Genomic DNA, 26,160 nt, shown 5'->3' with positions numbered 1-26,160 from the left:
ACTTAAAAAAACTTTCTATACTTTCTTTTTTACCTGTTATTTTATTATCAAGATCAATTCTTAATTCTTTTAATATTCTTTTTTGACTATCTGAGGATATATCACAGAATACATTTTTGTGGATTTTATTTTTTTATAGCTTTTTCCTCCTGATTGTGTCTATTTTTTCCATGGTAAAAATTATATCAACTTGTTTGAATTTTAAAAAACACACCAGAGAATTAATTATCTAATTACAATTTATAAACAAAAGGAAACATGAAATGTTCTTCTCTAATGTCTCTAAGCAACGTAACTAGGTCCTAATTAGTGAGAATAATATGTCCCATGAAGTAGTCTCATGCAGATGCTGTGATGTTTCCTCCTTTCTTTCAGCCCTCACCCCTACTTGGTCTTGACTTTTAAGGCCTCTCTCATCTGCCTAACAGGAAATTCTCAGCCTTAAATGCCAAGTTCTTTAGGATTAAGATCAGAATTGTCTCTCCTTGCTAATGCATATAGGTCTTTCCTTTGGAATCCTCTCTTTAGTGAAAGGTTTCTTCCCTAACATGATTGGACTCTTCAACCACACTTAAATTGACCATTCAATTTCTTTTCCAAATTTTCATTTAGAAATGCTAAATAATAAGGTTTAAATTAAGTGAATATAATATTCATTATATTATTATATTTAATAGATTTTAATATTATTATTGTTAATAATAATATTTAATAAATACTTTAATTAAAAAGTCTTTATTATTTGCTCAGTAACCATCAAAGAAATTAGGGTTTTAGGTTTCTAAGTTTTCAAACCTTAAAAGTCTTCAATTCTCCCATGTTAATAACTGGATAGGGAAAATGACATAGAGAGAAAATATGCCAAGGGGATAAGTTCATTATTTCTGACTCCTCTTCAACTGCATTTCTTGCACCTTCATGTAATGGTATGGACAATGAAATTCTGAGGGGATCTTTCCTCCATACCCTTCCATCTCATTGACTTTCCATTTTTTTCTTTAAATAATTGCTGTTCTCATCATCCCCTTCTTATACTTTACTTCCTTCCACATGTGTCATGATCCATTGACACTGTCCTCCATTTTATTCCTTCCAGAAGACACTTCATCTCCCAATTTGGGGTATTGCCACTGGCCATCCCCATACCTGGAACATACCTGCACTCTTTCTCTCTTCCAGGTATGGAGGAAAGATCCCCTCAGAATTTATTGTCCATACCATTACATGAAGGTGCAAGAAATGCCGTTGAAGAGCAGTCAGAAATAATGAACTTATCCCCTTGGCATATTTTCTCTCTATGTCACTTTCCCTATCCAGTTATTAACATGGGAGAATTGAAGACCTTTAAGGTTTGAAAACTTAGAAACCTAAAACCCTAATTTCTTTGATGGTTACTGAGTAAATAATAAAGACTTTTTAATTAAAGTATTTATTAAATATTATTATTAACAATAATAATATTAAAATCTATTAAATATAATAATATAATGAATATTATATTCGCTTAATTTAAACCTTATGATTTAGCATTTCTAAATGAAAATTTGGAAAAGAAATTGAATTCTGTCAAGTCTCAACCTGTCTCTTCCTTTTTTCCAAGAAGTCTCTCCTGATTTCTCTTGTGACTAGTGCTTTATTACTGTATTGTTCTCCAGTTTATTGTGTAAATATCTTGTCAGAATATAGTTTGCCTTTCTATTTATATTGGCATTGAACATAGTTCTGGGAATGTAGAAGGCATTTAATAAATATTTATTTGACAAGCTTATTTTTCATCTTACCAGCTGTTTTGATGTCCCAACAGAGATATGGGCTTAGAATCAGTCTTTCACCAGCTATCTTGGTAAGAATTTGGAGCCCCTGAGAGAATATGCTTAAGAAACATTGCAATGATTTGTGGGAAGAGAGATCTCAAAGAAAGACATGATTGTGGGCCTCTTGTGACCCTGCTGTGAGATATCTAGCAAGGCCTTCATTCACCTGACACTTAAAACGTCCTTGAAGAAGTTAGGAGTATAATAAATGAAAGTCAATGCAGGTGTAGTCAGAGGGAGTGAGGCCCATGTAGTGGGTGAGTTGAGAGAGACTAGTGGGTGCCCTTTCCCTTTGAGATGACAGTAATTCAAGGGTCTGTATACAGGGGTGGTTGCAATCCTGTACCCAGACAAATACAGAAGAATGGGTGAGGGAGTTAAGATTTCAGACCACATTAAGATCATCAGGTTTCTTGCTGTTGGGGGTTTTAAAGCCAATGTTATTTTGGTTTTCACCAGAGTTGAATCTGGTGAATGCATGTGAATTAGAAATCCTTTAACACAAAGTAGGGAAAGAGATCAAAGAAGCCATTTGTCAAATTATGCATTACAAATGAGCATATTCTTGCCCTGAGAAAACAAAACCTAGACTAAGGCACTAAAATGTCCTAGATGTTGCCATGGCCTTTTCTAATTACATTACTTGATCATACTCCAAAAGCCAAATGATCTTTCTGCTTTCATGTTACTGTCCAAGACTCCATCTTTCCAGTCATCTAAGTTGGTGTCATTCTCAACTTCGAACACTCCTTCACCTTATCTAGATAGTCTGTTACCTAATCTCTTCTTTCCAGTAGCTCTCAATAGTGTCCCCTTTTCTGTGTTCACACTGACCCTCCACCCTCAGCTTCAGGACCTTACCTAGTGGTGAAGGTCCTGATTATACTATCACAAGAGCCTCCTGATTGATTTCTCTGCCTCAAGTCTTTTCCCTCTACAATCCAATCTTCTATGCATGTGACAAAGGCCATAGGCAAAATGTATGCATTTAAGACCCAAGACCTGAGGCTAGGTGACCATGTCACTCTCCTCACAAAGTGCTATGGACTTCAAGATCTAATCATTGATGCCAACCTTTCCAATTTTTTATTTTTAATATGCTTTATAATGTACATAATTATAAGTATAGCAGAACATTTGTAAATAAGTAAATGTACAAATATTGAGGATCTGCCTCCCCTTTTGTCCCCACCACCAAATAGGGATGTGTGAGTAAAAAAAAAAAGATTACGAGATCACTTGCCAAGACTTTAGGAAGAATACCTTTTGCTAGGTCTGGCCTGATTGGGTTCCAGCAAACCTGGAATTTTGGGGACCACTGGTGCCACTGCAAAGCAAGTCCTCTTATGGCACATATATTCTTTTTCACAATCTTTATTTAACATCAGGGAAGCTAGGGGGTGCAGTGGATAGAATGCTAGGCCTGGAGTTAGGAAGACTCATTTTTCTGACTTTAAATCTAGCTTTAGACACTTTCTGTGTGACCAAGTCACTTAACCCTGTTTATTTCAGTTTGCTCATCTGTAAAATGAACTGGAGAAGGTAAGCCATTGCAGTATCTCTGTCAAGAAAACAACAAATGGGAAAGGGAAGAGATGGACATGACTGAAAATAACTGAACAGGAAATTATTCAACGTTCCACACTCAATGGTTAAAAGGATGGAAAACACATGAATTCATAAGTGAAAGCATGAGATCTCAATTATGTACAAAGAACTTGTACCCACAATGTCCACTATAGTCCAAGAACATCATTTTGCATGCATCCAAGGTATTCTTAGGAGCTTTGATTCCATCCTTCATGTCATCAGGACCCCATGATGGAATTCCCATGTTGTATTCTGACGTGATGACAAAAATGAATCCTAGGTGCCATGAAATTCTCTGAAGCTATGGCAAACACTGTGGGACATGGAAAGAGTTGCTCATATAGTAAAAAATTCTAACTGGACTTGAACTTGTCTGTAGGAGATGGAGACTGTATACATTGGAAATTTGACTCCATAAGCTTTTTTGCTCTGAGCTCATTTGCTCTTTATGCCTGTCAGAAGGAGCTTCTGGAAGCCCAACCTGAGGTCTTGGGTCCTAAATGCATACACTAAAGGGTTGAGGGCTGGGGGGATGATGTTGTGCAACACATTGAAAAGCACAGGGATCAGGGGAAACTTTCTTCCTGCTAGGTGAGTGACACAAAGAACAACAATAGCTGTATAGAAGAAGAGGATGAGGATGAGGTGGGAACTACAGGTGCTCAGGGCTTTGGATGCAGCTTCTGCAGAGTTCAGTTTCAGCACGGAATGGAGGATGAAGGCATAGGAAAGGATGATCATGCTTAAGTCACTTCCCATTCCCAGCAAGGCCATGATCATCTGGCAAAAGCTGTTGACCCTCCTGTCATCACAAGATAGGCTGGTGACACCCAAGTTGGAGCACAGGCAGTGTTCAATCTCATTTGAAGAGCAGTAATCTCTCTGAGCAGCTAGTACAGGCACTGGGATGACCCCCAGTCCATTTCTGAGCACCATGAATGCTGTGGCTTTAAAGACAAAAGAGTTTGTGACAATGGTGGGGTAGCGGAGGGGATGGCAAATAGCCACATATCTGTCAAAAGCCATGCAGAGGAAGATGCCAGACTCCATGCCCACAAAGCAGTGTATGGCATAGATCTGAGCAAAGCACTCAGGAAGGCTGATGGACTTGGCATCAAACCAGAAGATGGCCAATATCTTGGGCATGATAGTGGTGGCCAGTCCCATGTCCACTATTGACAAGATGCTCAAGAACTGGTACATGGGCTGGTGCAATTTGGGTTCCTTCCAGATGGTGATAAAGATGAGAAGATTGGCACTGAGGGCTAAGAGGTAGAGTAAGGCTAGGGGTAGAGAGAGCCAATGCTGCCAGCTATAGATTCCTGGAAGTCCCATGAGAATGAATTCTGTGACCTGGAAGTGGGAGCCATTGAAGTGTCTTGTAGTTGGGGTCATCATTCTCTAAGAAGAAAAAGTTCTCCAGAATCATTTTGCTATAACAAACTCACTACAATGAAATAAGATTTATCAAGAGCCTGTTTGCATGTGGTATATTCATTCAAAATGTGGCACATTTATCTCCTAATGTATACCCTCCTCCAGACTCATGTTGGATAATATGTTCCCTCAGTCATTCAAGCTGGACAGAACCTGAGATAATCCCACCTGCTTTAGAATCTGGCTTAATGAGAAAATGTGCCTAGTGAGAACATAGAAGATGTTACCACCACCCACCCCCTGCCTCAGGCTTGTTTATAATTGTGTCACTCTTGCTGTCTATGGACTTTTTCACTTTTGTTGGTGCACTAAAGTACTCGACCAGCTGGCCAGGCTAATGCTCTAATTCATGTTGCCCAACTAGTTTTATTAGTTCCCTGCTACAGTGAGAGAGTCCTAAACTCTTCACTCATGGAATCTTGGTTCATTTCATAGGGTCACTAAAAAAAACAAAATTAAAAGCAACTTTTAATTAGCAGAGTTCAGTGACATTCTCTTATGTCCCCAAATTTTCCTTGGTTGCTTACTTTATATTTTTGCTTTGTCACCATTACCCTCCATCTCCACATGAAATCTGTCTGTGTCATTGTTGCAATGCTCCCCCCCCCCAACAGAGTATGAACTCCTTGACAACAGAAATGAGGTCATGATTTGTTGTCCTAGTTACATATCAAGCAGCTGGGAGGCATAGTGCATTAGACTAGTGGACCTGGAGTCAGAAGGATCTAAATTCAATGTTGTCTCAGATGCTATAGTTGAGTGAACTTAAGCAAGTCACTTAAGCTCTCTCAGCCTCAATTTTCTCATCTGTAAAGTGGAGATGATAGTAATAGCACCTACCTCTTAGGGTTGTAGAGAGGAAAAAATGAGATAATATATGTAAAACTAGATAGAGTAATACCAAGGGCCATGAGAGCCAATGCTGCCAGTTATGGATGCCTGGGAGCCCCATAAGGATGTACTCAGTAACCTGGTAGTGGGAATTGTTGGAAACTTTCATAAATGGAGACATCTTTACCTAAAAAAAAAAATAAATCACATAGTTTCCTTTTTAGTGAGTCACTACCAAACAGGGTTTATATCAAATGCTCATGTCACCTTCATGTTAGTTGGTGTTGTACACAGAGAATTGCCAAGATAATATCCATAGCTTGGAAAATTACAAAGGAGACACTCCTGTGTCCTGTGAGCAGTGATTGCAATCACAGTAAACAAATGGTACAATTAAACCCCAAACAAGAAGGAAGATTCCACAAGATTTGTGAAGGATATTGCAATTTGTGGACCCAAAGGACCACCAGACTTGTTCTAGAAGTCCCTTATTCTTGTCTTTGAAAAGAAATGAATGTGATGCATTATAATTATTGGTGGGAGTATTCATTGTCATCAAGAAGTAAATAGGACCTCTATATTTCATTTTATAAGCCACCAAATTGGTAACCACCTCAGTAATAGCCCTGAAAAATATATCTAACACTTACACATAAAGTTGTTTTATAACATTCTTTTACCCCATTTTAAAGTGTTATTGCCAAATTGGTCCATTATTTATTCCACATTTGTGACATTCCATCTGCTGCCTCTGTATTTGCATAGAGTATCTCCCATTTTAAAAATTAGTATTCCAAGAAGTCATTTATTCAAACATTGACTCATTTAATCTATTGCATATTTTGCACAGGTGAGGCAAAGGGGATTAAATGACTTGTCCAGGATCCCACAGCTCTGAAATGTCTGAGGCCAGATTTGAATCTAGGATTTTCCATCCCTAGGTCTAGCTCTCAATCCACTGAGCTACCCAGCTGACCCCACCCCTTTTTAAGTAGGCTTTTATTATATAATAAAAACAGTTAGGAAAATCCTATCAATTTGAAAGTTACAGTAGTAATTCCAAACCCAAAATTAGGAAGTACCACATTTTAAAATTACATCCATAAGAAATCTTCAAAAAAAGTATACAATAAAATGGTCCATTCACTTAGTAATCTTGAAATTCAGAAACATTTTCTTTACCAAAGTGAATTTTTAGTCCTATAATATTTACAAATGAACTTTATCATGGCAGACAAGGGCAACATGGCACAGTGAAATAAAATTCCTTGCTGAAGTGATACATAAATGTTAACAACATTCAATTCTTTGTATTTATCTGTCTGGTTATAAACATAGGAATATTCTCCTAATTTTGATTTAATATTTTTCAAGTCCTCCATTTTAACACTGCTCTAAAAATTAATATGCTCAGAGCTCACAGAAAGAACTGTTTTTCAAAGATTATCTAATTACATGGAAAACCCCTTTCACGTGAATTGTCAAAATATGCATTTCCTTTTTGTTAATAAATGATGAGATTTCCACAGAATTTCTTTTTTCCAAGGTACTCTTTACAATTCCCCTGGGCTCATCTGTCTTCTGAAAAACTTTTTCCTAGGACATTTTCCAATGAATTTAGGTGAACAGCTTTGAAGTTGAAATTCCAGCTGAATGTCTAAGGCTGGCTGCAATGCTCAATACAAATGTTTAGACAGGGGAATGTTGTAGTGATTAGTCACATGACTAATCAGAGTCTGAGGCAGGATTCAAGCTCCATCACTTCTAGCTCTAAGTCCAGTGTTCTATCCATTTTATCATCTAGTAGATCACCTAATACTCACCTTGGGTTTTGGCAGAGATTTGGCACTCAGTATTATAGGGATCAATGTAAGTCCTGGAATGGATCCTTTTAAAGGTAGAACTTCAGCTTATGAGAAACTGTTTAGTAATGACTACAGGTATATGGCAAGACTATGGGATTTTATGGCCAGTAGAAAGCACTTCAAGGGGGTGAGGGGAGGCTGGGAGGGAGCAGCTCAGGAGTTGGGTCAGTTGGCCTGATGAGGATTCATTTACCAATCCTCAAGGAAGAGCAGTAAGCCCCAGGATAGATTGAGTCAGAAGCAGTGCTGCTGGTGATAGAAAGCAGAAAACTCAAGGGCATGTATCATTATAGAGCCTCTGGTGAATCCCTTTAGGAAGCAGAAGTCCCTTGTGTGACAAAAGGTCTCAGAGTTTATTGTAAATAGCATCTTCCCACTATTTTTTAAAGTTGTGTCTTATAAAAATCTTCTTCCCTCCTCCTTACATTATAATAGTTGGCATTTATATTTAAACTTGAGGTTTCAAAAGCATTACAAATATTCTATCTCCTTAAATCCTCACAACAACCTTGGGGGTAGGTGTTATTATTGCCCCCTTTTAGAAATGAGGAAACTGAAGCTGACAAAGATTCAATCAGTTGTTCAAGACCACATATCTAATAAGTGTCTGCAGCAGTACTGAGCTCAGATCTTCATGATTCTAAGGTTAGAGTTCTTATTCATTGAGCCACATAGGTTCATCTGGATTTAGCCTACTCTTCTCAGCTCTCTAGGAAAGTGGTGCTTTCTGATTTAATTATGGTTATTAATTTTTATTTTTTGCCAAACTCCAAAAATGAGTGTAATATAAAAATATAATGAGGTGAAAAAGATACTATAGCACAATCACACAGAAAGAGAAGAAATGGACTTGAGAGACCAAAGAGTTGGAAGAAAAAAATACCAAGCAAAAGAAACTTCAAACTTAATTTTTAAACCCTTACTGGTCTTGGAGCCAATATGGTGTATTGATTCCAAGGCAGAAGAGTGCTAAATACTAGGCAATGAGGGTTAAGTGACTTGACCAGGGTCACACAGCTGGGAAATGTCTGAGGCCAGATTTGAACTTCAAACTTTCAAACTGAGAAGAATGAGAAAAGATAAGAGTCAATGACTCGAGTCTCTGTGAGGGAAGCAGGGGAGGGGAAAGTGATTAGAATCAAAAAGTTCCATCTATAGATTATTATAAGGATTTCATTGCCTTCTCTTTACTAACATCTTTTTCTTGGTGAACAGGGAAATGGGAGAGAGAGAATAAGTTGGAGGATGTAATAGGGAATAGGTGTGGTTGAGAATGGTTAGAAATTTGGGTTTGAAAGTAGAATGAAATGAAGCATTCAGAGATTATTCAGTAGATAAAAAAATGACATTCATAGCTTGGAAAGGAAGTGGAACAAGGATATAGCACATGGGTGGGAAAATGTGTCATCCTCTTGTAAGCATACAGAAACATCTGATCAGCTGTGAGGTGACTTTAGGGACTTTGGGCATCTACCAATTCTTATCCTTTTAGGTAACTTGGAAGCAAAGCAATGGGAAATCAATAGCTCTCTGGGTGTAACAGCTCTAGGGACTGCTTTCATTCCTTTTAGTTCAACTCTACATGATAAATACATGCAAACCCCAATTTTCCAAAGAGGATAAGCATTAGAGTAAGGATTTGCTCAAGTTAATGAAAACTGAGGGAAAACTGGAAAGCAGTCTGGCAAAAACTAGGTATTAATCAACATCTTGTTCCAATAAACTCTGAATGGATGCCTGACCAAAACTTAAGACATTACATTAGAAACATCTATATACAATAAATATAAATAATAAAAATTATAAGAGAATTGAAAGAGGTACATTGCATACCTTTGGAGGGGAAAATTATTATTATTTTTGAATTTAATTTTATTTTTTTGGTTGCAATACTCACTTTATTTCCCTCCCTCCCCTCCAACCACCCTTCCCACAGCCAACACACAATTTCATTGGGTATTACTCATGTCCTTGATCAGAACCTATTTAAATGATGTTGTTTGCACTAGGATGTTCATTTAGAGTCTACATCCCCAACCATACCCCTTTGATCCATGTATTCAAGCAGTTGTTTTTCTTCTGTGTTGTTATTCCCAGTGTTTCTTCTGGATGTGGATAGTGGTTTTCCTCATAGATTCCTCCAAGTTGTTCAGGGTCACTGCATTGCCACTAATGGAGAAGTCCATTACATTTGATGGTACCACAGTGTATGAATCTCTGTGTACAATGTTTTCCTGGTTCTGCTCCTCTCACTTTGCATCAATTCCTGGAGGTTGTTCCAGTTCACATGGAATTCCTCCACTTTATTATTCCTTTGAGCACAATAGTATTCCATCACCAACATATACCACAATTTCTTTAGTCATTCCCCAATCAAAGGGCATTCCCTTATTTTCCAATTTTTTGCCACCATAAAGAGCAGAGGTATGAATATTCCTGTACAGGTATTTTTCCTTATTATCTCTTTGCGGGTACAAGCCCAGCAGTACTATGGCTGGATCAAAGGGCAGACAGTCTTTTAGCGCCCTTTGGGCATAGTTCCAAATTGCCCTCCAGAATGGTTAGATCAGTTCACAACTCCACCAGCAATGCATTAATGTCCCAACTTTGCCACACCCCATCCAGTATTCATTACTTTCCTTTGCTGTCATGTTAGCCAATCTTCTACGTGTGAGGTGATACCTCAGAGTTGTTTTGATTTGCATTCCTCTGATTATAAGAGATTTAGAACACTTTTTCATGTGCTTATTAATAGTTTTGATTTCTTTAACTGAAAATTGCCTATTCATGTCCCTTGCCCATTTATCAATTGGAGAATTACTTGATTTTTTGTACAATTGGTTTAGTTCTTTATACATTTGAGTAATTAGACTTTTGTCAGAGGTTTTTGTAATGAAGATTGTTTCCCAATTTGTTGCTTCCCTTCTAATTTTGGATGCATTACTTTTGTTTGTACAAAAACTTTTAAATTTGATATAATAAAAATTATTGATTTTACATTTTGTGATTTTTTTCTAACTCTTGCTTGGTTTTAAAGTCTTTTTTTCCCCCAAAGATCTGACATGTATACTATTATGTGTTCACATAATTTACTTACAGTTTCCTTCTTTATGTTCAAGTCATTCATCCATTCTTAGTTTATCTTGGTGTAGAGTGTAAGGTGATGATCCAAACCCAATCTCTCCCACACTGTCTTCCAATTTTCCAAACTGTTTTTTTTTTTTTGATCAGTTAGGGGATTTTGGTCCCCAAAGCTGGGATCTTTGGATTTATCTTAGATTGTCATGTTGAGGTCACTTACTCTGAGTCTATTCCACTGATCCTCCTTTCTGTCTCTTAGCCAGCAGCATATTGTTTTGATGACCACTGCTTTATAGTATTGTTTGAGATATGGAACTTCAAGGCACCTTCCTTCACATATTTTTCATTATTTCCCTCAATATCCTTGATCTTTTGTTCTTCCAAATGAACTTTGTTATGGTTTTTTCTAATTTAGTAAAAAAGTTTTTTGGTAGTTTGATGGGTATGGCACTAAATAAATAAATAAGTTTCAGTAGGATGGTCATTTTTATCACATTAGCTTGTCCTACCCATGAGCAAGCAGTTAATGTTTTTCCAATTGTTTAGATCTAGTTTTAATTGTGTGGAAAGTGTTTTGTATTTGTGTTCATATAGTTCCTGTATTTGTATCGGCAGATACATTCCTAAGTATTTTATATTGTCTAGGGTGATTTTAAATGGAATTTCTCTTTCTAATTCTTGCTGCTGAGATGTGTTGGAGATATATAGAAATGCCGATGACTTATGTTAGTTTATTTTGTATCCTGCATCTTTGCTAAAGTTGTTTATTATTTCAACTTGATTTTTGGTTGATTCTCTAGGATTCTTTAAGTAGATCATCATATCTTCCTCAAAGACTGATAGCTTGTTATCCTCATTGCCATTTTTAATACCTTCACTTTCTTTTTTTTCTCTAATTGCTACTCTATATACATATACTATGCTTCTAGTATAAAGTTAAATAAAAGCAGTGATAATGGGCATTCTCGTTTCACTCCTGATCTTATTGTGATTGCATCTAGTTTATCCCCATTGCGGATGATGTTTGCTGATGGTTTTAGATAAATACTGTTTATTATTTTTAGGAAAGACCCTTCGACAAAGATATTTTAAAATAATAGTCATTTCCCAATGGATGAATGGCCAAAGTATATGAACATGCAGTTCTCTAAAGATAAAAAGCAAACTCTTGACAACTGTATGAAAAACTACCCAAATCAGTAATAACAAAAAAAAATAAAAACTACTTCAAAGCCTTACCCAACACCCATAATATTTACAAAGAAAATAATAGACAAAAATGATAAATGTTGGAAAAACTGTGGGAAGATAGGCACATCAAAGGAATGCTTTTTTATAGTACAAATTTGTCTCACTTTTCTTAGAAAAACTAAGTAATTAATTAGTTAATTCAGTCTCTATCCTCCCCATTCACATACCATAAAAGGTGGGTAATTAAAAAATGGGTAAACATTTACAAAGTATTCTTCAAATACCAAATCTGTAGCTCCATATGTTTTTGTGGTTCTATTTGTTTTATTCTTCATTTTCTATTGTAGTGCTTTCTAGGTTATTAAAAAATTAATCTGCTCATCATTTTTTATGGTGCAATAGTATTCTATCACAATCATATATTCCAATTTGTTTAACCATTCACCATTTGATAGATATCCCTTTGATTTCTAGTTCTTTGCCACCACAAAAAAGATGCTATTAATATCTTGGAACACATAAGTTCTTTTCCTTTTTTCCCTGATATCCTTGAGAAAAAGATCTAGCAATGATATTGCTGAGACTAAGAATTACACAGTTTTATAGCTTTCTGGGTATTATTCCAAATTGTTCTTTTGAATGGTTGTATCAGTTCACAGTTTCACCGACAGTTTATTAGTCTCCCAACTTTTCCACATGTAGGAGTAGAGCCAAAATACCAGCTTAGGAGTTGCTAAAGTTGAAACACCTTTGACAATCCTTCCAAACCAATCTTTAAAAAGAGTCTCAAAATGGCAGGAGTCAAAAACCAACAGCAGGATGGAGTGAGGGGGCTCTTGTGCTGAATACAATTTGAAAGGTAGGCTTTGAGAATTGATTTCCATGGGATAAGGGGGAAGCAGTGGCAAACCCACACACCGAGGAGTGCTGGTTGACTACCCCTCAATCTACTGTCCAAGTCCTGAGAAAGGGCATAACCCAACTTTGGTATCCTGGGACTCTGGATACAGGAAAAACAGATCACCCCATATCCCAGACCCCTTCCTTGAAGTTCCAGGCCCTAGTACTATCCCACAGTAAAGCCTGGAAGTCAATAGTGCTTGGCCTTTTCAGGCCTGCACAGTGGTGAAGACGTAGCTCCAGGACAAAGTACCTCATTGTGCAGAGATCTGCAAGCCAAACAGCAGAAAGGATGGAACTAGCAGCTTTCAAAATTGCCAGTCCAAAGACAAAAAAGGCTGGGGAAATGATCAAACAGTAAAAGAAACACCTAATCTTAGAAAATTTCTATGGAAACAAAGAAGGAAACACAGAGTCAATAGAGGATGGTGAGATCCAGGAAACCACATGCAAAACTTCAAAGAAAAATGGAAATTTTTCTCAAGCATTGGAAGAACTGAAAAGGAATTAAGAAATCAAGAGATATATGTTGAAGAAAAATGGGAAAAAGAAAGGAAATTGATGCAGAAAAGGAAATAATAGCTTTAAAAGCAAAAATGGTAAAAAGGATAAAGAGGTACAAAAATCTGATGAAGAAAGAATAAAAAAAAAACAGAATTGGCCAACTGGGAAAAGAGGTTAAAAAAATCCAATGAGGGAAACAGTTCCATTAAAAGTAGAATGGACTAAATGAAAAAGGAAAATCAAAACATCATAGGAGAAATTCAGTCTTTAAAAATTAGACTTGGACTAATGACTTCATGAAACACCAAGAAACAATAAAACAAAATCAAAAGAATGAAAAATAGAAAAAAATATGAAATATCTCATTGAAAAAACAACTGACCTAGAAAATAGATCAACAGAGATAATTTAAGAATTGTTAGACAATCTGAAAGTCCTGACCTAAAAAAAGCCTAGATATCATATTACAAGAAAGTATCCAAGAAAAATGTCCTGACATTTTTGAATAAGAGGGTAAAATAGAAATAGAAAGAATCCACAGATCACTTCCTATAATAAATTCTCAAATGACTACTGCTAGGAATGTTATAGCCAAGTTCAAGATCTGCCAGGCCCAGGAAAAAGTACTGCAAATAGCCAGAAAGAAAAAATTCAAATATCATGGAGCCCCAGTCAGGATTACAGTGGATCTGGCAGTTTCCATATCAAAGGGCCACAAGGCTTGGAATATGATATTCAAGAAGGCAAGAGAACTGGGTTTGCAACCAACTTTTCCACATCTCCTCCAGCTTTTGTCTTTTTGACCTTTATCATTTTATCCAATCTTTTGGGTATGAGATGACCCCTAGAATTCTTCTAGTTTGCAATTCCCTAATCTCTGATGATTTAGAACATTTTTTTTCCTGTACCTATATATGACTCTGATCTCTTCATTTGAAAAATTTCTTTTCCTATATTTCACCCATTTGTCAATTGAAGGATGACTCTTATTCTCATAAATTTGACAAAGTTCTCTCTTTATTCTTGGTAGGAGACTTCTATTTGATAAATGGTCTATGAAAATTTCCCCCATCATCTACTTTTCTTCTAATCTGACATTTGTTTTATTCGTACAAATAGTTTTCTATTTAATGTACTCAAATGATCCATTTGATCTCATGATGCTTTCCATTCTTGTTTACTCATAAGTTCCTCTCCTATTCATAAGTGTAATAGGTAATATCTTCTCTGTTCTTCTAATTTGCTTATAATAGCTCCTTTAATATCTAGATTATCCATCCATTTTGACCTTATCTTAGTGAATGGTGTAAAATATTGGTGTATAGCAAGTTTCTGACAAAGTACTCTCCAGTTGTCTAAGTAATTTTTACCAAATATTAATTTTCTTATCACAATAGTCTATATCTGTATTTTTTACTAAATACCTGGTTACTATAATATTTTGCTACTATTTGTTGAATGCCTTTTCTGTGAATTTTAGATTTACTCCACCCTGCTTAGTCTTTAGGATTCTAACAACCAGGAATATATACACCCCATTTTAAGGATTAACTGTAGGAGAGGATGGTCTGTGATCTGCATGTGCTAGTAAGTGACAAATCAGAAACAACTGACTGTTCCCCTGCGCTGTCCTAAACCAAGTTTAAGTCACCATTGGTACATGTGAGACACAGGAAATGATATAAACAACTGCCTTTATATTTCACCTCACTGCCTGTGAGGTTTTTTTTTTTTGTGGCTTGTGGCGCCTTTTATGGACTTGGGAGGTGGAATTTGACTTGGAAGAGCTCTGAGGCATGGGTCTAAGTGGAACTGCTTTCCTTAGGTGACCACGTGGTGAGTGTTAAGGCTCACTTCCCTTTCCCTTGACCCTTCTGAAGGTTCCAGCCTCCAAGGAGGCCCCTCATCCTGGAAGAGGCCTCCTAGCTGGATGCCAAGTTAGATTTCATCTTCTGGGAAGGCCCCTTGGCTGAGAGACATTTGAACTCCCCCTGGCTCAAGCCGGGCTAGAATAGATCTTTACCCTTTTCCCTCTTTCTCCTTCTTATTAATTTCTTTCTTCTATTATAAATAAAACCACCATAAAATTCCATTCTGACTTGAATATGTAATTGAGATTTAGAATTTAAATCCCTGGTGACCACTAAATAATATATTCAGTCTTAACCCTAAATTTTACCCTTAACATTTCTTAACACTATTAGATAGTTTTGAAAATTACTCTTTTATAATACAGTTTAAAATCTGGTGCTGCTTGACTTCTTTCCTTTACATTTATTCATTAGGTTTTTTTGATAATCTTGATCTTTTATTCTTCCAAATGAATTTTGTTATTATTTTTTCTAGCTGAATTATATTCTTTTTTGGCAATTTGATTGAGATGGCATTGAATAAGTAGATTAGTTTAGGTAGATAGGACTCTCATTTTAATTATACTGATTCTGCCTATCCATGGACAATTAATATGTATTCAGTTATTTAGACCTATAAATTATTTGGGTAAAAAGTGTTTTATAATTATGTTCATGTAGTTCTTGAGTTTATTCACAATTATTTTATTATATATGTGATTATTTCAAATGGAATATTTTCTCCATCTCTTCTTTCAGGACTTTGTTAGTAATCTATAAAATGCTGATGATTTATGTGGGCTTATTTTACATCCTGCTACTTTATAAGATTAATAATAGTTTCAACTAACTTTAGTTGAATCTCTAGAATTTTCCATACATACCATCATATTGTTTGGAAAGAGAAATAGTTTTATTACCTTTCAATCCATTATGATTCTTTTAATTTCTTTTTCTTCTCTTATTGCTATTACTAGCATTTCAAATAATGTTAAATAATATTGATGATAATGAGCATCCTTATTTAACCTCTGATCTTAGTGAGAAGGCATCTAGCTTGTTGCATTACAAATAATACATACACAAATAAAGTAGACAAAGTACTGGTCAGTTTAATTAAAAAAAGGAAAGAAAAAAACCAAATTGACAGTATCCAAGATGAAAAGGGAGAACTCACCTCTAATGAAGAGGAAATTAAGGCAATCATTAAAAAGCATTATGCCCAATTATATGGCAACAATTATGGCAATCTAGGTGATATTAATGAATACTTACAAAACTATAAATTGCCTAGACTAACAGAGGAAGAAATAGATTACCTAAACAACCCCATATCAGAAAAAGAAATTGAACAAGTCATCAAAGAATTCCCTAAGAAAAAATCACTAGGTCCAGATGGATTCACAAATGAATTCTATTAAACATTCAAAGAACAACTAATCCCTATATTATACAAACATTAAGCAAAGAAGGGGTTCTGCCAAATTCATTTTATGACACAAATATGGTACTGATCCCAAAGCCAGGCAGGTCAAAAACAGAGAAAGAAAACTATAGACCAATCTCCTTAATGAATATAGATGCAAAAATCTTAAATAGGATATTAGCAAAAAGACTCCAGCAATTCATCACAAGGGTTATTCACTATGACTAAGTAGGATTCATACCAGGAATGCAAAGGTGGTTCAATATTAGGAAAACCATCCACATAATTGATCATATTAACAAGCAAATGGACAAAAACCACATGATTATCTTAATAGATGCAGAAAAAGTCTTTGAGAAAATACAACACCATTCCTATTGAAAACACTAGAAAGTATAGGAATAGAAGGGCTTTTCCTAAAAATAATAAACATTATATATCTAAAACCATCAGCGAACATCATCTGCAATGGGGATAAATTAGAAGCCTTCCCAATAAGATCAGGAGTGAAACAAGGATGCCCATTATCACCTCTATTATTTAACATTGTACTAGAAACACTAGCAGTAGCAATTAGAGAAGAAAAAGAAATTGAAGGTATTAAAATTAGCAATGAGGAGACCAAGCTATCACTCTTTGCAGATGATATGATGGTCTCCTTAAAGAATCCTAGAGAACCAACCAAAATGCTAGTCGAAATAATCAACAACTTTAGCAAAGTTGCAGGGTACAAAATATACCCACATAAATCATCAGCATTTCTATATATCTCCAACCCATTTCAGCAACAAAAATTAGAAAGAGAAATTCCATTTAAAATCACCCTAAACAATATAAAATACCTAGGAATCTATCTCCCGAGACAAACACAGGAACTATATGAACACAACAACAAAACACTCTCCACACAATTAAAACTAGATCTAAACAATTGGAAAAACATTGATTGCTCATGGGGGGGATGAGCTAACATAATAAAAATGACAATCCTACCCAGATTAATTTACTTATTTAGTGCCATACCCATTGAACTACCAAAACACTTCTTTACTGAATTAGAAAAAAACATAACAAAGTTCATTTGGAAGAACAAAAGATCAAGGAAATCCAGGGAAATCATAAAAAAAAATGCAAAGGAAGGAGGACTTGCAGTCCCAGATCTCAAACTATACTATAAAGCAGTGGTCATCAAAACAATATAGTCCTGGCTAAGAGACAGGATGGAGGATTAGTGGAATAGTCTTTGGGTAAATTACCTTAGCAAGACAGTCTATGATAAGCCCAAAGATCCTAGTTTTTGGGACCAAAATGCACTATTTGATAAAAACCACTGGGAGAATTGGAAGACCCTACACCAAGATAAACTCAGAATGTGTGAATGACCTGAATATAAAGAAGGAAACTATGAGCAAATTATGTGAACACAGAATAGTATACTTGTCAGATCTATGGGAAAGGAAAGACTTTAAAACCAAGCAAGAGCTAGAAACAATCACAAAATGTAAAATCAATAATTTTGATTACATCAAATTAAAATGTTTTTGTACAAACAAAAGTAATGCATCCAAAATTAGAAGGGAAGCAACAAATTGGGAAATAATCATCATTACAAAAACCTCTGACAAAGGTCTAATTACTCAAATTTATAAAGAACTATACCAATTGTACAAAAATCAAGACATTCTCCAATTGAAAAATGGGCAAGGGACATGAATAGGCAATTTTTATTTAAAGAAATCAAAACTATTAAAAAGCACATGAAAACATGTTCTAAATCTCTTATCATCAGAGAAATGCAAACCAAAACAACTCTGAGGTATCACTTCACACCTAGCAGCCTGGCTAACATGATAGCAAAGGAAAGTAATGAATGCTGGAGGGGATGTGGCAAAGTCAGGACATTAATGCACTGCTGGTGGAGTTGTGAACTGATCCAACCATTCTGGAGGGCAATTTGGAACTATGCCCAAAGGGCACTAAAAGACTGTCTGCCCTTTGATCCAGTCATACCACTACTGGGTTTGTACCCCAAAGAAATAATAAGGAAAAAGGCTTGTACAAGACTATTCATAGCTGAGCTCTTTGTGGTGGCAAAAAATTGGAAAATGAGGGGATGCCCTTCAATTGGGGAATGGCTGAAGAAATTGTGGTATGTGTTGGTGATGGAATACTATTGTGCTCAAAGGAATAATAAACTGGAGGAATTCCATGGAGACTGGAACAACCTCCAGGAATTGATACAGAGTGAGAGGAGCAGAACCAGAAAAACATTATACACATAGACTGACACACCGTGGTACAATCGAATGTAATGGACTTCTCCATTAGTGGCAATGCAGTGACCCTGAACAACTTGGAGGAATCTATGAGAAAAACCACTATCCCCATTCTGAGGAACATTGTGGGAGTAAAAACACTGAAGGAAAACAACTGCTTGAAAGACTGATCGAAGGGATATGTTTGGGGATGCAGACTAAATGAACATCCTACTGCAAACATCAACAACATGGAAATAGGTTCTGATCAAGGACACAAGTAATACTGAATGAAATTGTATGTTGGCTGCAGGAAGGATGGGTACAGGAGAGGGAGGGAAATAATGTGATTATTATAAGCAAGGAATATTGTTCTAAACTGACTAAATAAACTAATTCAAATGGAAAAAATAACCACCAAGTAATATATACAGATAGTTTTAGGTAAATGATTCATTTCATTTTAAGAAGAAAATTTAAAACTATGCTTTCCAGGTCTTCAATAGGAATGCATTTTATCAGACTTTTTCACTTATTGTTATAGATTTTCATCTTTTGTCATTAACTATAATTGCCAGTCAATTTCTTTTACATAAACCTATTAACTCTTTTGTTTTCCAAACAAATATTTAGTGTCTCTGTGCTTTATTTGCTATACTATGCATTGGAGAAGAAAAATTTAGATAAGATAGGAGGTCAATTATAATGTAATCTATAATTTAGTAGCTGTCTAACACACGTGTGTATATATATAAACATATATGCCAGTGATTATGATATCACACAATAATTATGGAGATATTTGGAGAGTTGTGGAGCAAGGTGCTATATGATACCTAAGGAGCAGCCTAGATTAGTGGAAAGACCCCATTAGTTCTATGTGGCATTGGTTAACTCATTTAATTCCTCTAGATGAGTGCTGTCATTTATAAAATGAGGAACTTTCCTAGATATTCTTTATTTTTATTTTCCCCTTCTTTTGTCTACTCTCCTCCAGTACAAAGTAAAGTAATATGATATAGATTCTACTTATGGTATCATATAATACATATTTCCCTGTTTGTCATGTTTTGAAACAAGATACATATTTCTTACACTCGAGAAAAATTAATGGAGGAAATAAAGTGAAGAATGGCATGTTTCAATTTGAGTTTGAACTTCATCTGAATTGATAATCTATATAAATCTTTCCAGCTCTAAATCCTGTAAAGATGAAGAAAAGTTTTATAGTGATATTTCAATTGTGTTTTTAATGATAATAAAAAAGAAAATAATAAAAGTACAGGAGGGCAACGTTTTAGCTATAGGTGGCAATGTGAGAAAAAAAGAGATGTCAAAGAATAGAGGCTGTTTTTTTTTTTTGGAACCCTTAACGTCTTTTGAACCTTGTCTTGGAGTCAATACTAGGCAATGGGGGTCACGTGACTTGCCCAGGGTCACACAGCTGGGAAGTGTCTAAGGTCATATTTGAACCTGGGACCTCCTGTCTCTAGGCCTGGCTCTCAATCCACTGAGCCACCCAGCTGCCCCCTAGAGGCTGTTTTTAGGGATGCAGAAAGTATTTGTTGAGTAGGATCCAGTTTTTAGTGGGGACTATCCATTCAATGAATCAACCCACAAGCATGTATCTCTTATGTTCCAAGTACTCTGTTAGGTGCTAGGCATAGTGTCCTCTGTGGTTTGAACTCCCTCTTGAAAGCAAACATATGAGCATTAGAGAAACATTCACCACCTTGTCCCTGAAGCCAGTTGTATTCTCTAATATAGGGGAGAAAGGGAGAGACAAATTAGGATGTTGCTACTATTTTCTATCCCACTACTTATAGTGAGTGATTTGACCAATTCTGCTCCATTAGGAAAAGGGTTGTTCATTTCCTAGCTCTAAAATAAGTTTGCTTTCAAAAGGGATTTCTAACCACAGAGGGCACTATAGGTCTGAAAAGGACTGGATAATAAGCCAATTATTTTGTTTCTATGAGGAAGACATGGATTTATCAAAATATTTAGTGTTGCCCCAAATGCAACTTTCAATTCATTTCTCCTCTAAAAAGAAATGCTTTAGGGTTTTGATCAGATAAAAGCCATGGATAAAGGTTGGGAGGACAATGACTGATCTTTGTTTTGTTCCAGCATTTATGGAATGTGAGAAGTAAAGGAAAATAAATGAGTGAAGAAAGTAAGAGAAAGCGAAATAGGGAGAAAGTAACATTGTGAGTGTCAGAGAAGACAAAGGAGACATTTTCAGAAAAAATGGTCCAATCTAGATGGCTATAGTATTACTTTAGCCACTCCTCTAACTTCATCACCCTGATATGGAACCACCTGTTTTATCTCTTAAAAACTGACCATCTAAAGGGGCTTTCTGTCACCTTTAGAGCTGCCTGTACTTTTAGCATCATCTGAATTGCTATTGCTTCCTTAAGCATCCCTTCTTTTCTTCTGGGGAAGCTTTTGTCTGAGGAAGTAAACAGAAGGTTTGGCATATAGAGAAGAAAAAGTAGGGGAAAACTGGCTATTGTAGGGATTTGAAATCCTCACAATGCTCACAAACTTTAAAAAACCTTGTATGGGATCATGGGATTGTAAATATATAGGTGGGAGGGATCTGAGAGGCCATACAATGTAACCCTCTAATTTTTATTAAAGATAAAGAAACTGAAGTCCAAGGAGGAACTGTCAGAGATGGGATTTTTTAAAATCAAAATCTTCTGAATAAAGTCAAGAATTCTTTTCTTTATATCTTGCTGCTTCCCATCTTTCCTATTTCTCTTTATATTTAGTATTTTTCTTCCCTATAAATTATCTTATGCTCACCTCTCATGTATTCTTTTTAAAAATTTTATTAAATTTTATTTTTTTTATAAACCCTTACCTTCCATCTTAGAATCAATACCGTGTTTTGGTTTTAAGTCAGAAGAGCAGTAAGGGCTAGGCTATGGGTTTATGTGACTTGCCCAGGGTCACACAGCTAGAAGGTGTCTGAGGTCAGATTTGAGCCTAGGACCTTCCATCTCTAGGCCTGGCTCTCAATCCACTGAGATAACTAAGCTTAGCTGTCCCACTTCCCTTTTAAATATTCTACATTCTATTATCTGTGTTTATGTTATCTGTGTCTATTTATATGTTATATCTTCATAGCAGAATGTGAATTCTTTCTGGGTACTTTAATTTTTGCTTTTATATTATCATCGCCTTTTATATTGTTTAGCACAGTTTCTCTTTACAATGGATACTAAATGCACATTGGATGAATGAGTGAGTGTGTAATGAATAGATATGTTGATGATGACAGGGCATTAAATATTTATATACTATATTATTAAATTATAAATGTTTTAAGATAATTACATTTACATTTGAATAAATGTAAATGAGAATATAAAAATATAAATGGAAATATACAAATGTAAATGCAACAGAAAAGCAAGTTCTCTTATGGCATATATATCCTTTTCCACAATATATATTCAACATCAGGAAAGCAAGGGGGTACAGTGGATAGATAGATAGCTAGGCCTGGAGTTAGGAAGATTCACCTGTCTGACTTCAATTCTAATTTTAGACACTTTCTGTGTGACGAAGTCATGTAACCATATTTATCTCAGTTTCCTCATCTGTAAAATGTAGTGGAGAAGGAAATGGCAAATCAATGGGAAAAGGAAGAGTTGGACATGACTGAAAATAACTGAACAAGAAATTATTCAATATTACAGCCAATGGTTAAAAAGTACATAAATTCATAAATGAAAGCATGAGATCTACTTGTCTGTAGGAGATGGAGACTGTATACATTGGAAATTTGACTCCATAAGCTTTTTTGCTCTGAGCTCATTTGCTCTTTATGCCTGCCAGAAGGACCTTCTGGAAGCCCAACCTGAGGTCTTGGGTCCTAAATGCATACACTAAAGGGTTGAGGGCTGGGGGGATGATGTTGTGCAACACATTGAAAAGCACAGGGATCAGGGGAAACTTTCTTCCTGCTAGGTGAGTGACACAAAGAACAACAATAGCTGTATAGAAGAAGAGGATGAGGATGAGGTGGGAACTACAGGTGCCCAGGGCTTTGGATACAGCTTCTGCAGAATTCAGTTTCAGCACGGAATGGAGGATGAAGGCATAGGAAAGGATGATCATGCTTAAGTCACTTCCCATTCCCAGCAAGGCCATGATCATCTGGCAAATGCTGTTGACCCTCCTGTCATCACAAGACAGGCTGGTGACACCCAAGTTGGAGCACAGGCAGTGTTCAATCTCATTTGAAGAGCAGTAATCTCTCTGAGCAGCTAGTACAGGCACTGGGATCACCACCAGTCCATTTCTGAGCACCATAAATGCTGTGGCTTTAAAGACAAAAGAGTTTGTGACAATGGTGGGGTAGCGGAGGGGATGGCAAATAGCCACATATCTGTCAAAAGCCATGCAGAGGAAGATGCCAGACTCCATGCCCACAAAGCAGTGTATAGCATAGATCTGAGCAAAGCACTCAGGAAGACTGATGGACTTGGCATCAAACCAGAAGATGGCCAATATCTTGGGCATGATAGTGGTGGCCAGTCCCATGTCCACTATAGACAAGATGCTCAAGAACTGGTACATGGGCTGGTACAATTTGGGTTCCTTCCAGATGGTGATAAAGATGAGAAGATTGGCACTGAGGGCTAAGAGGTAGAGTAAGGCTAGGGGTAGAGAGAGCCAATGCTGCCAGCTATAGATTCCTGGAAGTCCCATGAGAATGAATTCTGTGACCTGGAAGTGGGAGCCATTGAAGTGTCTTGTAGTTGGGGTCATCATTCTCTAAGAAGAAAAATTCTCCAGAATCATTTTGCTATAACAAACTCACTACAATGAAATAAGATTTATCAAGAGCCTGTTTGCATGTGGTATATTCATTCAAAATGTGGCACATTTATCTCCTAATGTATACCCTCCTCCAGACTCATGTTGGATAATATGTTCCCTCAGTCATTCAAGCTGGACAGAACCTGAGATAATCCCACCTGCTTTAGAATCTGGCTTAATGAGAAAATGTGCCTAGTGAGAACATAGAAGATGTTACCACCACCCACCCCCTGCCTCAGGCTTGTTTATAATTGTGTCACTCTTGCTCTCAATGGACTTTTTCACTTTTGTTGGTGCACTAAAGTACTCGACCAGCTGGCCAGGCTAATGCTCTAATTCATGTTGCCCAACTAGTTTTATTAGTTCCCTGCTACAGTGAGAGAGTCCTAAACTCTTCACTCATGGAATCTTGGTTCATTTCATAGGGTCACTAAAAAAAACAAAATTAAAAGCAACTTTTAATTAGCAGAGTTCAGTGACATTCTCTTATGTCCCCAAATTTTCCTTGGTTGCTTACTTTATATTTTTGCTTTGTCACCATTACCCTCCATCTCCACATGAAATCTGTTTGTGTTATTGTTGCAATGCTCCCCCCCACCCAACAGAGTATGAACTCCTTGACAACAGAAATGAGGTCATGATTTGTTGTCCTAGTTACATATCAAGCAGCTGGGAGGCATAGTGCATTAGACTAGTGGACCTGGAGTCAGAAGGATCTAAATTCAATGTTGTCTCAGATGCTATAGTTGAGTGAACTTAAGCAAGTCACTTAAGCTCTCTCAGCCTCAATTTTCTCATCTGTAAAGTGGAGATGATAGTAATAGCACCTACCTCTTAGGGTTGGTAGAGAGGAAAAAAATGAGATAACATATGTAAAACTAGATAGAGTAATACCAGGGGCCATGAGAGCCAATGCTGCCAGTTATGGATGCCTGGGAGCCCCATAAGGATGTACTCAGTAACCTGGTAGTGGGAATTGTTGGAAACTTTCATAAATGGAGACATCTTTACCTAAAAGAAAAATAAATCACATAGTTTCCTTTTTAGTGAGTCACTACCAAACAGAGTTTATCAAATACTCACGTCACCTTCATGTTAGTTGGTGTTGTACACAGAGAATTGCCAAGATAATTTCCATAGCCTGGAGAAATTACAAAGGAGACACTCCTGTGTCCTGTGAGCAATGATTGCAATCACAGTAAACAAATGGTACAATTAAACCCCAAACAAGAAGGAAGATACCACATGATTTGTGAAGGGTATTGCTATTTTGTGGACCCAAACCTCCAGCTACTGAACCACCAAACTTTCTTTTATGCTCTAGATTTCAAGAAAACAGTAGTATAACCTTGGCCATAACATTCTGGTAGGTACATACATAACAAAAGGAAATGTGTTGGAACATAGGGAAAAAAGAGGTACAAAAAGTCTATAGATATTTTATCTCTTTTTTCATGTAGTTAGCTGCCAGACCAAACACTTTCCCAAGTATTGGAGAAAGTTTGGTCCTCTACTCAAGGCTTATTTTTAACAGTGGCTGCTGTCCTATATTCATAGTTCAATGGTCTTGCCTTTGGTATAATGGTCATAAAATTTGACATCTAAGGCCAATCTATTCACTTTTCTCTGTGCTAGGTGAAATGAGTGCTACATAGAGAGGGTGCCCTTTGGTTAGTTCAGCAACTCTAGCTACCAAATTCAGGATTCTAGATATATTCTATTAAGTTACAAGAGTTCAGGGCAGTTAATAATGCTACTTAGTACCCAGTCTTCAGTTTAAGAAAAATTACAGAATGGATAATCAATAATGTAGCATCATTATTTATGTATTATAAATGTAGCATATGTCAACTAAACCGTACTAATAAAGATTCTTACAGAAGGCTCCCTTTCCCTAGACTTAAAAAAACTAAATGAGGATAATGTGATATGTCTCTTTTCTTTTGGTCAATCAAATTGTCATATTGCTTTTTTTCTTTGACCTTTCTTGACTGTTCTTCCCAAATTATAGGCAGGGACATTCCATAGCCAAAGAACCTTTGACCCTTGATTCCCACCCCATCATTGAATCCTTTGAACTGGACTTTTTTATTTGCTCCCAATTGATCTTTTCCTTTTATGTATTGTCTTCATGATTTAGAGTATAAATCCCATTAGAATAAGTACAGTGAAGTTTGTTTACATTTGTATTCCTAATTTTTAGCAAAGTACATGTAACATAGGACTTAATAAATAATTTTTCATTCATTCATTAATTTCCTCACTTACAGTTCAGAGCCATTTAGTTCCTCTGATGCTGGAACTGATGTTGTAAATTAACTTAAAATTCTTGCCATCTCTGAGCCATATCTTATTTTTCAAATTAAGGCCCCACAACCCCTTATTTTTTCTTGTAAATGTGGGTAGGAAGATCTAATAATAGATTTAAGGCTTACCAACTACTTTATATGGATTATTTTCATTTGTTCCTCATAACAACACTGTGAGGTAGTCAGGGGCACTGGCTAGAACCAGCACTAACCAGTTTGGGAGAACTTATACTTACATCCTCAATGTAATCATTTAAACCTCAGAAAT

At 36.3% G+C, this 26,160-nt stretch overlaps 2 protein-coding genes across 2 annotated transcripts; both read right to left on the bottom strand.

The window, feature by feature from the left end:
* Positions 1-3,733: 3,733 nt before the first annotated feature.
* Positions 3,734-5,853, bottom strand: LOC100021528 (olfactory receptor 56B1-like). The gene is made up of 2 exons (XM_001365810.3): positions 5,812-5,853; positions 3,734-4,757 (listed from the first exon to the last, which is right to left on the bottom strand). The coding sequence occupies exons 1-2, from the start codon at positions 5,851-5,853 to the stop codon at positions 3,840-3,842; spliced, it is 960 nt and encodes a 319-aa protein (XP_001365847.2). The 3' UTR covers positions 3,734-3,839.
* A 16,679-nt stretch (positions 5,854-22,532) lies between these two features.
* On the bottom strand, positions 22,533-24,588 carry LOC100617863 (olfactory receptor 56B1-like). Its single transcript, XM_003340992.2, has 2 exons — positions 24,547-24,588; positions 22,533-23,490 (listed from the first exon to the last, which is right to left on the bottom strand). The coding sequence occupies exons 1-2, from the start codon at positions 24,586-24,588 to the stop codon at positions 22,573-22,575; spliced, it is 960 nt and encodes a 319-aa protein (XP_003341040.1). The 3' UTR covers positions 22,533-22,572.
* Between the last annotated feature and the right edge of the window lie 1,572 nt (positions 24,589-26,160).

This window comes from Monodelphis domestica, chromosome 4 (assembly GCF_027887165.1).
Source record: "Monodelphis domestica isolate mMonDom1 chromosome 4, mMonDom1.pri, whole genome shotgun sequence".
NCBI lineage: Eukaryota > Metazoa > Chordata > Mammalia > Didelphimorphia > Didelphidae > Monodelphis > Monodelphis domestica.
Note: the sequence above shows the minus strand (reverse complement) of the source record. Positions and strands in the feature narration are given on the sequence as shown.